The 13,834-nt window shown below is 32.2% G+C and overlaps 2 protein-coding genes across 2 annotated transcripts; one reads left to right on the forward strand and one right to left on the reverse strand.

The window, feature by feature from the left end:
• Nucleotides 1–288: 288 nt before the first annotated feature.
• On the reverse strand, nucleotides 289–3,193 carry LOC113859425 (probable serine/threonine-protein kinase PBL15). Its single transcript, XM_027492204.1, has 5 exons — nucleotides 2,789–3,193; nucleotides 1,988–2,123; nucleotides 1,566–1,699; nucleotides 984–1,107; nucleotides 289–755 (listed from the first exon to the last, which is right to left on the reverse strand). The coding sequence occupies exons 1-5, from the start codon at nucleotides 3,191–3,193 to the stop codon at nucleotides 289–291; spliced, it is 1,266 nt and encodes a 421-aa protein (XP_027348005.1).
• A 2,067-nt stretch (nucleotides 3,194–5,260) lies between these two features.
• On the forward strand, nucleotides 5,261–13,405 carry LOC113857970. The gene is made up of 7 exons (XM_027490333.1): nucleotides 5,261–5,702; nucleotides 6,551–6,705; nucleotides 7,051–7,299; nucleotides 11,599–11,733; nucleotides 11,809–11,991; nucleotides 12,173–12,334; nucleotides 12,616–13,405. Exons 1-7 carry the CDS (start codon nucleotides 5,285–5,287, stop codon nucleotides 13,033–13,035), a joined length of 1,722 nt encoding a protein of 573 aa, XP_027346134.1. The 5' UTR covers nucleotides 5,261–5,284; the 3' UTR covers nucleotides 13,036–13,405.
• The last annotated feature ends 429 nt before the right edge of the window (nucleotides 13,406–13,834 follow it).

Genomic DNA, 13,834 nt, shown 5'->3' on the forward strand with positions numbered 1-13,834 from the left:
ATAGTCATTTTGTGTGGGCAGATCAATTTATACAAACTTCAAAAGCAATCATTTCAATTGGTAAAATCAAGTTGTTGTTAGCCTGAGCTGTATATATTATCATTATTATGATTTGCTGTAATTGTTAGAATAATGCTGTGGTTAATTTGATTAGTTAACAAATTCTTTATATTTATAGTAGAGATATTTGGTTTTCTTTAAAACAGGACATTTCCTATTTTACATAATGTAATTGTATCTATATAAAGTATGTACAAATAAATGAAAAGTATGATAATATACTCTTGTTCAAATACTCTGTTTTCTTACAGTTGTTTTGTTTGAAACTAGAGGAGAAAACTGCCTGTGGTTTGCACCGCCTCTAAGATCAATTTTTATATTATTGGATGGTCTATTTCTAATACATTGTGGTGATGATGGCCAGTGTCTCCATGAAACTGCCATATCCTTGAACTGTTGTAGCCTTTCAAGAGTTTCAACAATTGTTTGCATTCTTGGTCTGTCTTTAGGATTCAAACTTGTGCACTGCAATGCCAAAAAAGCCATCTCCTTTGCACCCTTGACAGAATATTGGCCTGCAAGCTTTGGATCCACAATGCACAAAAACCTCTTGCCATTGCTCAAGTACGGTTTTGACCAATCTACAAGGTTTTGCTCAGTCTTTGGTCTTCTCTTGTCCATTGTTCTCCTTCCTGTAAGCAGTTCTAGAAGGACTACCCCAAAGCTATAGACATCACCTTTTGTTGTCAAGTGCCCTGTGGACCATTCATCATAAATTGCGTTTGTAGAGAGCGATGTGAGCCAAAAAATGATAATTAATGACTCAATCACTGATTAATTATTGAATTTCACAATTAATTTTCTTCCTAGAAGTCAAATATCATATGGTTATTTCTCTTGGTGTATTAGTGAATTACTAATCTTCCCAAGTGAGGGTAACAGGATCTAAAAAGGGTCACAAAATAAGCTACATGAACAATTACCTGTGGAGATGTATTCAGGGGCAGCATATCCATAGGTGCCCATAACTCTGGTCGTAACATGTGACTTTGATCCCTCTGCCACCATTTTTGCAAGTCCAAAATCTGAAAGTTTGGCTGTGAAGTCCTGTTTTAACAAGAACCATACCACATGATACTCAAGTCCTTTTGTTTTAAACTTACAACATCAATTTTCACATTTTTTAATTAGGAAAAACACATTATAATACAAATATGTAGTTCAAATTAATTTAAGCACATTAATTACATTTAACATTTTAAAATCAATTTTATCAAACTTTAAATGAAATAGACTCCAAGTATTGCGTAATAAAAGTTTCACGTAGACAAACAAGTCATTCAATTTTAAAATTCACTCTTTTCCTAATATTGAATCAGAATCACACCTAAAATTTCAGGAAAAGGAGCATAAGTCCAATTAATAAAAGAACAGAGACATTTGTGACTTGGAGTAGGGTCCAAAGCTAGTTAAAATTGAGAATGACGAGTCTAAATTGCCTATGACATTTAACAAATTCTAAGTGGTTCCTTTACTGTTTTATGAAAAGAAAAAGGATTACACACTGAATCGAGCAAGATATTGGAAGTCTTGAAATCTCTGTAAATGACCGGATTCTTAGCTGCATGCAAGAAGGCAAGACCTTTAGCTGCACCTATTGTGATCTTTAATCTCGTTGCCCACGGAAGTGATGTTCTTCCTGCAATTACATGTAGTGTGTCCTAACTGAGTTACATCATATGATCTATTTAGAAAGAGAAACATGGTTCCAACAAATAATCTCTCCCTACTAAACAATGCTTTCACATAGCATGAGTTAGTAATGTATTTTTTTAACACATTTTTAATTATTAGTGAAAAATTATTAAAAATTATAAAACTATAAAAAACAATTAAATTGAAAATAAAAAGAGTAAGATTTTTTAATTTTTATAGTTTTAATAAATTTTAACTAATAATAAAAATTAAGTAATAATATAATGCATACTTCTGAACAAGTGATTCTCCAAACTTCCCCTGGGCATGAATTCGTATACAAGCAGCTGTTCTTCATGCTGGTAACAATATCCAATCAACTTGACCAAATTTTGGTGTCTTAGGTGCCCTAGAAATATCACTTCTGCCTGTCACCAATTTAAAATTCAAGTAGGTGATGCTAAACAAGTCATATTAAGCTTATAACTTCAAATTTAAAGTTGACTGTTGAAGAAAAGGTTCATTAATTTTAATACCTAAATTTTGAAATCTACTTTGATTTGCTTAAAATTATGAAACTTTAATCTGTCTTGATTAATTTATTTATAAGATTACTTTTATCAATTTTTTTTTGAAATATTTCTAAGTTAATTAATTTAATATTTAAATATATTTTTTACGTTAAAGATTAAGTAAGAGTAAAAATTTAATATAATTTTATATTAAAAATATTGCTTGAATTTGAAATATCATTTTTGATGATGAAGATGCTACAACTTTTTTTCTTTTTATTTTATTTTATTTTTTAAAGATAATGGTTACTCATTCAAAATCTTAGAATTAAAATTAGGTAAGCAAAAGATTAAAAATAATAACAAATAAAATTATAATTAATTAAATTTATATAATAAATAAATTATAATTCTCTAAATTGGATATCTTAGAGAAAACCTTTTTGTTTCTATCAACACCCTCCATCGAAAATTATAATAAAGAATCATTAAAACTTTAATCGGGTAAAAAAAAATAAAATTTAATTCAATTTTGTTTATCATAAAGAAACTATATAAAGTTGAAATATTTATATACTTACAAGCCACTCGCGGTGTCCTTGTAAGCCTTCAGTATTGAGAACCTTAACAGCAACATGCTGAGCTTTCAAACCCCTTCTCAAGTTACCATCTATATAACCCTTATGAACTGTTCCAAACCCTCCTTCACCCAACAAGAAATTGCTCGAAAAATTCTGAGTAACAGCACGCAGCTCATTCAGCTGAAAATCGTACAAATCCGAGCCAAAAGACTGTGCAAGATCTTCATTGGAATGACTAAGATCAGAGAAAGACAACCAATGAAATGAAGGTAATTGTGCTGTATCCTTTGACATGTAGGAACTGGTTGAGGACCTGCAGCCACTAAAATTCTCAAAGATAGTTTGGTCCTCAATTGCGCAGCAGTTTGTGGTCAATGGCCTCCATGGCTTTGATGGGTGTTTCATTGTATTAAGAGATTAGCAAGCTGGTGGTGCCAAATGACTACCAAGATCTTAATTTAAAGATTGTATATAAGTTTTTTAATTGAATGCTAGAGACTATGGAATTGGTATGAAGAGGGTATTAAATTTTCTTCAACTACTTCACTCTTGGTTGGCTTTGTTAGGATAATTGAGTTATTTAGTTAATTAAAAGTAAAGCTAATTAAGTTATTCTTGTGGCATTACCTTTTCCATGTAGATAATTGCTTTAACCAGAGTTTTTGAAATTTATGATCTATTTTAAGAAGTTCATTGTGAAGTATGTGATTCATTTTGTTACTTACTGCACTTAATTCTATTAGCTTGCTGATTGAACAAAAAACAAACTTGTAATTAATACATATTTATGTAAACTCCTTACATACTTATAATTTGTATCACAGGTATCTTTTTCTCTATGATTTTCTATTATATTCCAGTCGTAGTAGATTTTAGTAGTTCTGCAATATATTGGATATTCTCCAAAATTATTATTATCAGAACTTGAAATCACACCTTCTCCACTTAATTTAAATATATAGATGAGGTGTCAAAAGGCAACAAATACATTTAGACTAATATTAAATTTGTGAATGAATTAATAGAACCTGATCTGATCACGAGTGGGAATTTAGTATTATTAGATATCCGCGTGTATTTTATTTTAAAATAATATATATATATATATATATATATATATATATATATATACAATAAAATTATTTGAAATATTATTTTTTAAAAAATTATTTTAATTTAACTCTATAATCACAAATAATATATTAAATATAAAGATTTAATAAAATTACAATAATTCAAAAATATAATTTAATTTAAAATAACAGAAATAATATATTAAGTATTATGAATTTTATATAAACAAAGATATTTGTACAAAAATTTGAAAGTTTATATAATTTTATAGAAAAAATTGAATTTTATATTTTGAGAGCAATTAATCATATTTTAACCATAAATATGTGTACTAGTGAATTGAAGCATAATATTAGTACATAAGTTACTACATTCTTGATCTTGTTACCACCTTTGAAAATAACGATTTATAATTTCATAAATACTTACCAAACTTTTAAAGTAAACAAATTTTCGAGAATTATTTTGAGCATGAAACCTTCTTACTTGTATTCTTGGATGTTTTTAAATACTGTAGCTTAAAAAGTTTTTATTAATTTTTTTTATGATACAATCTTTAATTCTAAAACTTCCTAAACTTGAAGGAATTTAGTTAACATTCCTAAATTAAACTAAGTATTTATCATAACTGTATTCATTAAAATTTAAACTTAAAATTATAGATTAAACTAAATCAACGTACTCAATAGTAAATTAAACTAAACTAGTTGAAAGTTAAACATGCAAAATATAATAAAAAAGATATGATGTCATATGTTTAAAATGTTTTTCCTTGTAAAATTAATAATTTTTTTTAATAAGTATCATTTGAAAACATTTTCAGACATTTTAAAACAGTCCATGCACTTTAAAACGAAGTTAAGGAACAAGTTTTTAAAATGTAGAAACTATAACCCAAAATTTTTGGATTGTGTAGGTTTTTTTTTTTTAATGAAAACTTAGTTCTTCGCAATTAAAACAAAGGTTCAAGAAAAATTTATGGTTTTTCTCCAATAACGATCGATACAAAAAAATGAAGACAAAGCGGAGTACAAAGATTAAGGAGAAGGAAAAAGTGAGGACTATCACATAACCATTTAAAGACCTGCGTAGACTTTCATAACAAGTATCGTCCCAAACAGTGTGTACACAAGAGTTGTCTTTACATATCAGACACTACTAGATTTTGCCAGGTATTATCATCAATCCTTGATCATTAATGCATCTCAACCAATTAAAGTGTTGACAGTATTGCTAATAATATTTATATTTAAAAATATATTTCAACAATTACCTAAATGATACTAATGTCACATGTAAAAATTTACTCTAAAATATGTTTCATAAAACTTCTATTTTCGTATTTTTTTTAAAATTTTAACCAAGCTAGAAAAAAAGAAAAAAAAGAAAACCCTATAACGATGTTAAAAATGCCATATCAAAATGGGTACTGCACAGGTTGACCTTGGGTCTCTCTCAGTAATGGGCGTGTTGCTGCAAACGCATCACCCTCTTTCTCCACACTCACCGCGCTATCCTTATCTATTCCCTAACCCTACTAACCCTTACCATTCTTTTCTTATAAGCCCCGCCACATCCACCAAATCCCTAGTGCGATTCAATGCAACAATTCGATTCTCAGGTCACCGGAGTCTCCCACACCGTTCGCCGGCGTCACCCACAGCCTTCGCTTCCCACCGACCGCCACCTTCGGAAACGACGCCTCTTAAGGCTTTCGTGCCCTTCGCCGTCTCCGCCGTGCTGTTTCTCTGCTTCGGCATTCGCGTGTGTTCGGTCTCATCGCCGGCAGCAGCTCTTGCCGCCGGTTCATCTTCGGTTATGGGGGAGCAAACTGTTCAAGGTTCAAAGCAAATGAACACTTCAAATGTCTGATATATTATTGTTCGTGTTATGATTAATTACAGTTGAATTCGGTGAATACTGGTGCGGTTTTTAGCTTTCTTAAATTCTTTAGAACGTTTTTTTTTGTCATTCTTAAACTTTCCAAGTCTTTATGAAAATTTCACTGTGATTTCATTTTTGTATGTTTCTGTAATTCTTCATGCAAAAAAAAAATGGCAACTGAAAATATTCCCGAAAAGATAACGCACCTTTGGATTCTTAATGTTAGCAGAATTTCTTCCCTTTAAGGTGGCGCTATAATCATCTAAATGAGTTTAATTTGTTTGAATTTGATTTAAAGTAAATCCTACAGAACTTGTTTACAAACGGGAAAGCATCCCCTATTTCTTCAAAACAAACACGCTAATTTCCTGCAAAGAATGGGGAGGGTTTTTGAGTGTCTTGTTTATTTAATTTCTTCTTTCTTTTCTGGTATATTTTCATTTTTAATTGTGTTTTTATTTTTTCCTGCATTGCAACACTTTTCAGAAATTTTGTTAGCTAATTTCCTTTTAACAAGGAAGTTAGTTTTACAAATTTTACTATGATCCCCATAATTCTATCTGGTGATCAAATTCAAATAGCGGTTGCCACCTATCAGTTGTTTTGACTGTTTTGGGATAGGTTGAGAGAAGTCATGATGGTAACCACTTACCTGGGTTAGGGGTATATACATTTTACACTCGTATTTATCCTTTTTCTTGTTGTGGGTTTTCTGCAGGAAGATACTATAAGGTTTTATCAAAAGAAAATAGAATTCTCCAAAAGGCTTGGCTGATATTGTGATCTGTTATTTTATGGTCACAGATGATCATGATGGAAGAAAGCATGACAGCAAAGAGTCGGTAGTAGATAAGGAGTTAGAAGCAGCTTTTAACACCTGGAAATCTAAAACATATGCGTTGACTGTCCCTTTGAAAGTTGTCGCTCTCCGTGGCTCTATACCTCCTTCATGGATCAAGGTCTGTGACATATATTCGTTAAGTTATTATCTGTGATTAGTTAACTGTTTTGAATTGCTGAATGCACCTTATTTTCTTCCTTTGCTTCCTGTGAAGAGTCATTCTGTTTTCTTCTCCATGTGTTTTCTCAAAAGTTCTCTGAAATCTATGGATAAAGTCATGCCTTGTTATAAAAATTTCTCTATCATCTAGTGGTTTATTTACTAGAGTGTGCTAGTTCATATTGGAGGTTCCTTTGAATTTGACATGTCATTTCAGCGTACTTATAGATGCTAAATATTTTTTATTTGGATTTGCAGTAACTTATTTAATAGTTTGTCATCTCAATTTTTTCTTCACTTTTAGGACTTCATAAATTGTCAAGGGAGGAGAATGAAGTTTAACATTAAGTATTATGCAAGTCTTGAGAATATCTTTTCTGATCTATCAATTTCCTTTACTAAAAGAAATATTGGCCCAGCATCTGCTTTGGCAGCAGATATTGTTGGAATTGGCGATTCATGGCTCAAATTTGCTGTTAACAAAGCTATAATTGAGCCAATAAGAGATGTAGAAGATCAAGAATGGTTTAAAAGCTTAGATGAGAAATGGAAGGTAACCCTATGCTTTGTATTTCTTCTCGTTTGAACTTGTCTCTCAGGATTGGTTTTCTGCTTCTTTTATAACAAAAGCATTGATTTTCTGAACCTAGATATATCTACTTACATCATTAGGTGTATAATTGATATTAGGGTCAACAAAGACATCATAGTTGTTTTGTGTGCATTTGACTATGTGACATATTTGTATTTTCACTCGTTTACAAGTCTTACAGTGCATAAGATGAAGGCCAACAAAGAAATCATAATTGTGATATTGATCTCCTTTCCTATATGAATATTCTTTGAGCATAAAAATGTTGGTGCAACTAAAACAGACAAGGAGAGAGAAACAGAAGAAAGGGGCAAAAATATCGTTAGAATGAATATTGCACTCTTCACTATAGGTTAAAATACAAGTATAAATTTCCATGCTTGAGAAATATTTTAAAAATTTCTTGAACAGAGAGAATTCCAGCCTACCTTGAGACCAGGATAGAGAGGGGAGCAGCAAGATGCCTTCCAAGTTCCAAACCATGTTTGCATAATGGCTTATAAAGCTAATGTTGGGGCTGTTGATTATATTAATTATTTTTCATAAGATTGTATAGTTACCACATTATTAGTTAGTTAATAACAGCTGTTATTAGACTGTTATTTTGTTAGGTACTGTTCTGTTTAGTGTATATTGAACTACGTAAAAAAGTGTATATTGAACTCTGTTCAACTTGTACTTGGTATCAAGAACCCTCCTTTTTCCTTTGTTCTTTTTTCTGTTAGGGTTCTAGCTGCTGTAAGCACTGACCCATACTGTTTGTGTCCAGTGAATAGAGCTCTGCCATTGTTAACGATGAGGATTGCTTTAAGCCTCTTGAATTTGGACCTAACTAGAACTAGGATGTAACTTGCGCTATAGAACTTGAATTTGGGTGATTCTAAAATGAGGTAAAAGTTCACGTTCTGAACTATAAATTTGGTACAAGAACCACAAAAAAGGGATATATATGGTGCGAGATATGATTGGGAATTATTTTGGACAGAAAAGATTAAGAGGCTATGAACCCTAAAATTCAAAATTGGGAAAAACAAAATTACTAACTTAAGAACAAAATAGAGGGTGGAGAGATGGTAACAAACAAGGATGGTTGATAATTCAAGGAAATTGCCATAAATAAGGATAGAATAGTGTTACAAACAAGGATGCTTGATAGGCCAAGAAAATAGCCACAAGAATGGGAAAATTCTTGATAAGATCAATGGTTGCAAGGAAGAACCTTATCAAAGGAAACACTCACTCTATTTTTATTCCAAAAATGTGTATTTGACCTGAAATGATCTCCAAGTGTTTTAGTACATTTTAGTTTAAGAGTTTGTCTTTTGAACTTAACAAAACTAAAGCCTTTAGCCCCAGCATCATTGATATTTTCCAGTGGTTAAGGGGACATATTTAGCTTCAAGTGCTTGAGTTTCTTGTAGTAGAAAAAAAAATCTTATTTATTTATTTTTCAAAAATAATTAAAAGTCTTCAGATTGACGCCATAGGCTCTTCTCCATTCATTCCAAGTGAGCTATGTATGTGTACATTCTAAAATTTCAAATATTGGACTTCATTTGGGCTTCCAATGAAGAGCTCAGCACGTTTGAGAGTTTCTTGGGTCTTCCTAAGCTTTGTAATGGATCTTAGGATCCTTGCTAAACTTGGACTGCTCGTATGATATTCTAATTATTCCCTTCTTCTTGAGAAGCATTTGTCCTCAAATCTTATGCCAATGACATCCAACGACTACATGAACATGAGTCAGATGTCAGTTCACAATTTTAGCAACACTTTAAATGATTGACTTGATTTTCCCTCCTATGTGAACTAAGTGCAATCTATTTTAAAGGAAATCATGTTGATGATGGTAAGTGATGATGCTAAGAAGATGACTGCTAAGCTTGACACATGCTTATGGTGTTTATTATTCATGGTCTGCACAAGGAATTTGAACCTTCTCAGAATCCGACCTGACAAATCCCACTGTTCCTACATTAGAGGAGCTCATTGATTGCTTACTAGTTCCCTCTCCATTTGCTTCGTTAGGAACTGATCCTCAAACAGGCTCTAGGTCTTCAGTTTTAGTTTCTGATTCATCTGATCAAGGAGCCCAAGGATGTGTTTGTAAAAGTGGTAGAGGCAGCAGCAAAGGAAATCTCCACTGTGCTTTGCTTGAGTGACTGTTAACTTGAAAATTTGCAAATTTATTTGTTATAAAATGTCTCAAGTTGATGAATCAAAATTTTCAAGCAACACAAGCATTTTGTAGAGAAATAATGTTGTTGGAAATAGATCAGATATTGGGTGGAAACACAGGATAGATGTTGATAACATGCTAGAAGAGTTAAAATGTAATTATTGTTTAAAAATTATTAGCAGATGAAATTTTAAATTTAAGCATCACCTTGTTGGAGCTAAAGAAGACACCAAACCTTTCGCCACAGTACCTGAAGAGCTTAAAATCTTGATGATGAAAATTATTACACCGGGTAAATTCTTACATGTTTACGAGTTGAGTTTACAGGCGTTTCACGAGTTTACTCAAATTCTCTGAGTTTTACAGCTTTCATTGTGAGTCAATTTCTTAATTCTCCATGTGATAGTCATTGGCAAGCAAGTTTTCAGATCTTGAGGTATATCAAAGGATCACTTAGTAAAACACTTATTTTTTTGGATAAAGGTCATACTAATGTTATTGGACCCTCAAATGCATATTAGGCTGGTGATGCTAGTGATAGGAGATCCAGTACATGGTATTGTATACTTATTTGAGAAAACTTGATTTTGTGGAAAACCAAGAACTAACTTGTTGTGGCTAGATCTAGCACAGAAGTTGAGTATCGTGCAATGGCTCACATTACTTGTGAACTTTTGTGGCAAAAGCATCTGCTACAGGAGTTAAAATTGTGAGTCCTCTATGGAGCTTGCACATGATAACCAATCAGCCTTGTTGCATCGCTCTTCCAACCTGGTCTTTCATGATACAACCAAAAGCATATAGAAGTTGATTGTCATTTTATTAGAGAGAGGATTCTTTCAGGTGTCATCAAGACTTCCTTTATGGGTTCAACAGATGAGCTAGCATATATGTTAACTAAATCTTTATGCGGGCCTCAGATAGCATACATTTGTGGCAAGCTGGGTGCTTGTGATATCCAGCTTCAAAGGGGTGTTGATTTGATTATATTAGTTATTTTCATAAGACTGTATAGGTTACTCATTATTAGTTAGTTTAATACAGCTGTTATTAGATTGTTATTCTGTTAGGTAATGTTGTTTCTGTTTAGTGTATATATGCTTGTAATCCTTTGAGTGAATTAAGTTAAAAAGAATATTATACTAAACTTGATTCAATTTGGTCTATGAAAAATAATTCTAGGCTTGTGCTAAACTGATAGAGCTTAGATCACGATATTTTTTTTGTTAAGTTCCTTGTACAGAACAGAGGATTCTTACCTAGCTTATTTTGCAAGAGATGTTAACCAAAAGACCTTGACTCTAGACTCCAAAAGGGGATAAGTCTTTATTGTTGCTGTTGCTTTATTTCTTTTATTTTTTCCTTTTTTTTTTTCAAAGAAAAAAGGGTTAAAGGTACCTTTATGTGAACTAAAGGTAGGGTTTAGAGAAAAACATTTGAAATTCTGAAGAAGCACAAAATAGGTAAGATATCTGCTAATAGAAGAGTGAAATTGAGTATAGTTAATCTTAGACAGAGAATTGCCACTATTATATTTAGTTATATATATGGTGGCATCTGTTTGTTCTGAACCTCAGTATACAGTAGCCATTATAATACGGAATAACAACTTGAATACTATTCATACTGAGCTCTTGCTGACAGGGTAAAGTGACATCTGAACTAACACAAGCAAAATTAAATTTGCCTCTGAAGATAACAAGGCATCATAGTGAGAACCTAATATGTATAAAGCCCCCTCAAATTCATGTTGCATATGCCTGTGATAAATTATACACATTGTGTAGTTAGTTATTATCTTCTTGGAATGTCTCTTGATGGTCATCATAGTAAGAACCTGGCATATATCTCTTTGATTCGTGTAGCATATTCCTGTGGTTAATTATAGTATACAATGTTTAGTTATCATTCTTTTGACACGTCTCTTGATAGTCACCATAGTAAGAACCTGGTATTTGTATTTCGTTGATTTGTGTTTCTATGCCTGAGTTTAATTATAGCTTATGCAATCTTTAGTTAGTTATTATCCTTTTGGAATGTCTATTGAATAGTATATGTTCCTTTCTCTAACAAAGTTCCAGGTATACCTACGCAGGAACTGTGAGGGAGAAATAGATCCTAAAGGTGATATTTGGGCTGCTCCATATCGATGGGGCTGCATGGTGATAGCATACAAGACAAATAAATTTCAAAAGCATAACTTGGCTGCTGTAGAGGTAAGTTGCTTTTTAGTAGGCCTTTAAAAAAACTCTTGTAAAGTATTTGTGAGTGTATGTCAACTGGAATTTCAGGACTGGGCAGATCTGTGGCGGCCTGATCTTGCAGGGAGGATTTCAATGGTTGATTCTCCTAGAGAAGTTGTTGGTGCAGTTTTGAAATATATGGGGGCTTCCTACAATACAAATAACATTGATACAGAAGTTAATGGTGGGAGAGAGGCTGTTAAGCATAACTTGGCTTTGCTAGCAAAACAGGTATTGTTATTGGATGATCTCTCAACCTTTGCTACTTTTTTTCATTATTGTTATTATTTTGGAATGGGGGTGCAAAGATTTACAAATCAATAGTTGACCTTGACAGAAAATAATATTTTTCATTTTTCTATTTTTCCAAATAACAAATTTAAGTAACAATTTTTGCTTAATGTATTTGTAGATTCGACTCTTTGATAGTTCAAACTATTTAAAAGCTTTTGGAGTTGGAGACGTATGGGTAGCTGTTGGATGGAGTAGCGATGTTATTCCTGTTGCCAAACGCATGTCAAATGTTGCAGTTGTTGTTCCAAAGTCTGGAGCGAGTTTATGGGCAGATCTTTGGGTATGCCTCTTGTTATCTTGCTTTTTAGGGTTTGACATCTGTTAGCTTAATGATTTTAAAAGAATCATTATGTGGTATGATCTAATATGGTTTCTGGCAACACTCACTGGCACCCTTTTAATAGGAAATTCATAAACTATTCACACTGGATTCAGACGTACCTATTTAACGATGGTTGCGTTCAATTTACAAATAAATTAGTCATAAATTTCATTTCCTTTTAGACACATTCATTGACATTTTTTTTCCTACCTTTCTCGCCTTTGTTCTTGTTTTTGCAGGCAATTCCTGCGGCCTCTAAGATTCAAACAAATCGAATTGGTGGACGTGTCAGGGGACCGTCACCATTAATCCATCAGTGGATAGAGTTTTGTCTGCAATCTGCACGAGCACTCCCTTTTAAGCAGGAGGTGATCCCAGGTTCCTCTCCCTTTCATCTTCAAGGTCATTCAGCCAATGTGCCCATGGAGTTAACGAAAGGTAGGCCCAGGCTAGATACCAATCTTGTTGATGGAGCACCTCCGCCTGACATTGCAGAAAGGTGCGAGTTTCTTGAGCCATTATCTAATTCAACATTGTCAGATTACCACTGGTTGCTTACCTCTATCCAGGAACCTGGCCATGGGTTGATACAAAAAATGCACCATTATTTCTCATCAGTGGTTAAATTTTCTGGCTGGTTTAATTCAAAGCTCACTTGAATAGATCCGATGCTTGATGATTTGAATGGCCACAAACATCAAAAGTTTACTGATATAATTTAACTCTTGCGGAGGTCTATTTTCAAGATTGCCTGCTTTAGAGGCTGTCGTCGAGCCACAATGATGCTGGACCTGCATGACTTACTGATCCTGCGTTCCATACGGTTGAGAACAAAGGATTTTCTGTAAAATTCGTCAGAAAAAATTGCTTTATGTACAAGCACATCAAGTTTATTAAAAATCATCACATAAAAATTTAATTAACAATTCATGCACCATCTTTATTATAACCTCTATTATACATTTTTAAAATATAAGTAAATGTTGATTATATAATTATATATCCATGAATGATTAATTTATTTAAAATTTAATATACATGGTCAACTTAAACATATAATCTTATTTAATAGTTGGATTAATGAAGTTCAATGTTGTTAGAGTTACTTTTGGGCTAATTTGTTTTTTTATCACAATATTAATAATAATAAAAACAATAATAATGGAATTTCAATTCGTCTTTTTTTTTATTGTAATTGGAGATGAGATGGAATGTTTTACATGAAATAATATTTTTAAAATTAATTAGGTCTTTATTTATATCACGAGGATAAAACTCATGAAAAATTATTATATTTAAACAAATAAGAATGAACATTTACAACTCATGTAAATAAAGATTTATATCATAGTGATGAATACTACTATTTCAATTACAATAATAAATACATTCATTACAGTGAAAGCATTTAGTGTCTGAAAGACAAGAATATCTTACTACCTTTGATAAAAATCCTTA

Source organism: Abrus precatorius, unplaced genomic scaffold (genome assembly GCF_003935025.1).
Source record: "Abrus precatorius isolate BTA unplaced genomic scaffold, Abrus_2018 Scaffold2, whole genome shotgun sequence".
Lineage (NCBI taxonomy): Eukaryota > Viridiplantae > Streptophyta > Magnoliopsida > Fabales > Fabaceae > Abrus > Abrus precatorius.

Coding starts and splice junctions, on each gene's coding strand:
- LOC113859425 (XM_027492204.1), bottom strand. CDS start 3,193: ATGAAACACCCATCAAAGCCATGGAGGCCATTGACCACAAACTGCTGC. Junction 1,108..1,565: donor CCAATATCTTGCTCGATTCA/GTGTGTAATCCT, acceptor TTGTTAAAACAG/GACTTCACAGCCAAACTTTC. Junction 756..983: donor CCCTGAATACATCTCCACAG/GTAATTGTTCAT, acceptor AATGGTCCACAG/GGCACTTGACAACAAAAGGT.
- LOC113857970 (XM_027490333.1), top strand. CDS start 5,285: ATGGGTACTGCACAGGTTGACCTTGGGTCTCTCTCAGTAATGGGCGTG. Junction 7,300..11,598: donor GCTTAGATGAGAAATGGAAG/GTAACCCTATGC, acceptor ACAAAGTTCCAG/GTATACCTACGCAGGAACTG. Junction 12,335..12,615: donor GTTTATGGGCAGATCTTTGG/GTATGCCTCTTG, acceptor TTGTTTTTGCAG/GCAATTCCTGCGGCCTCTAA.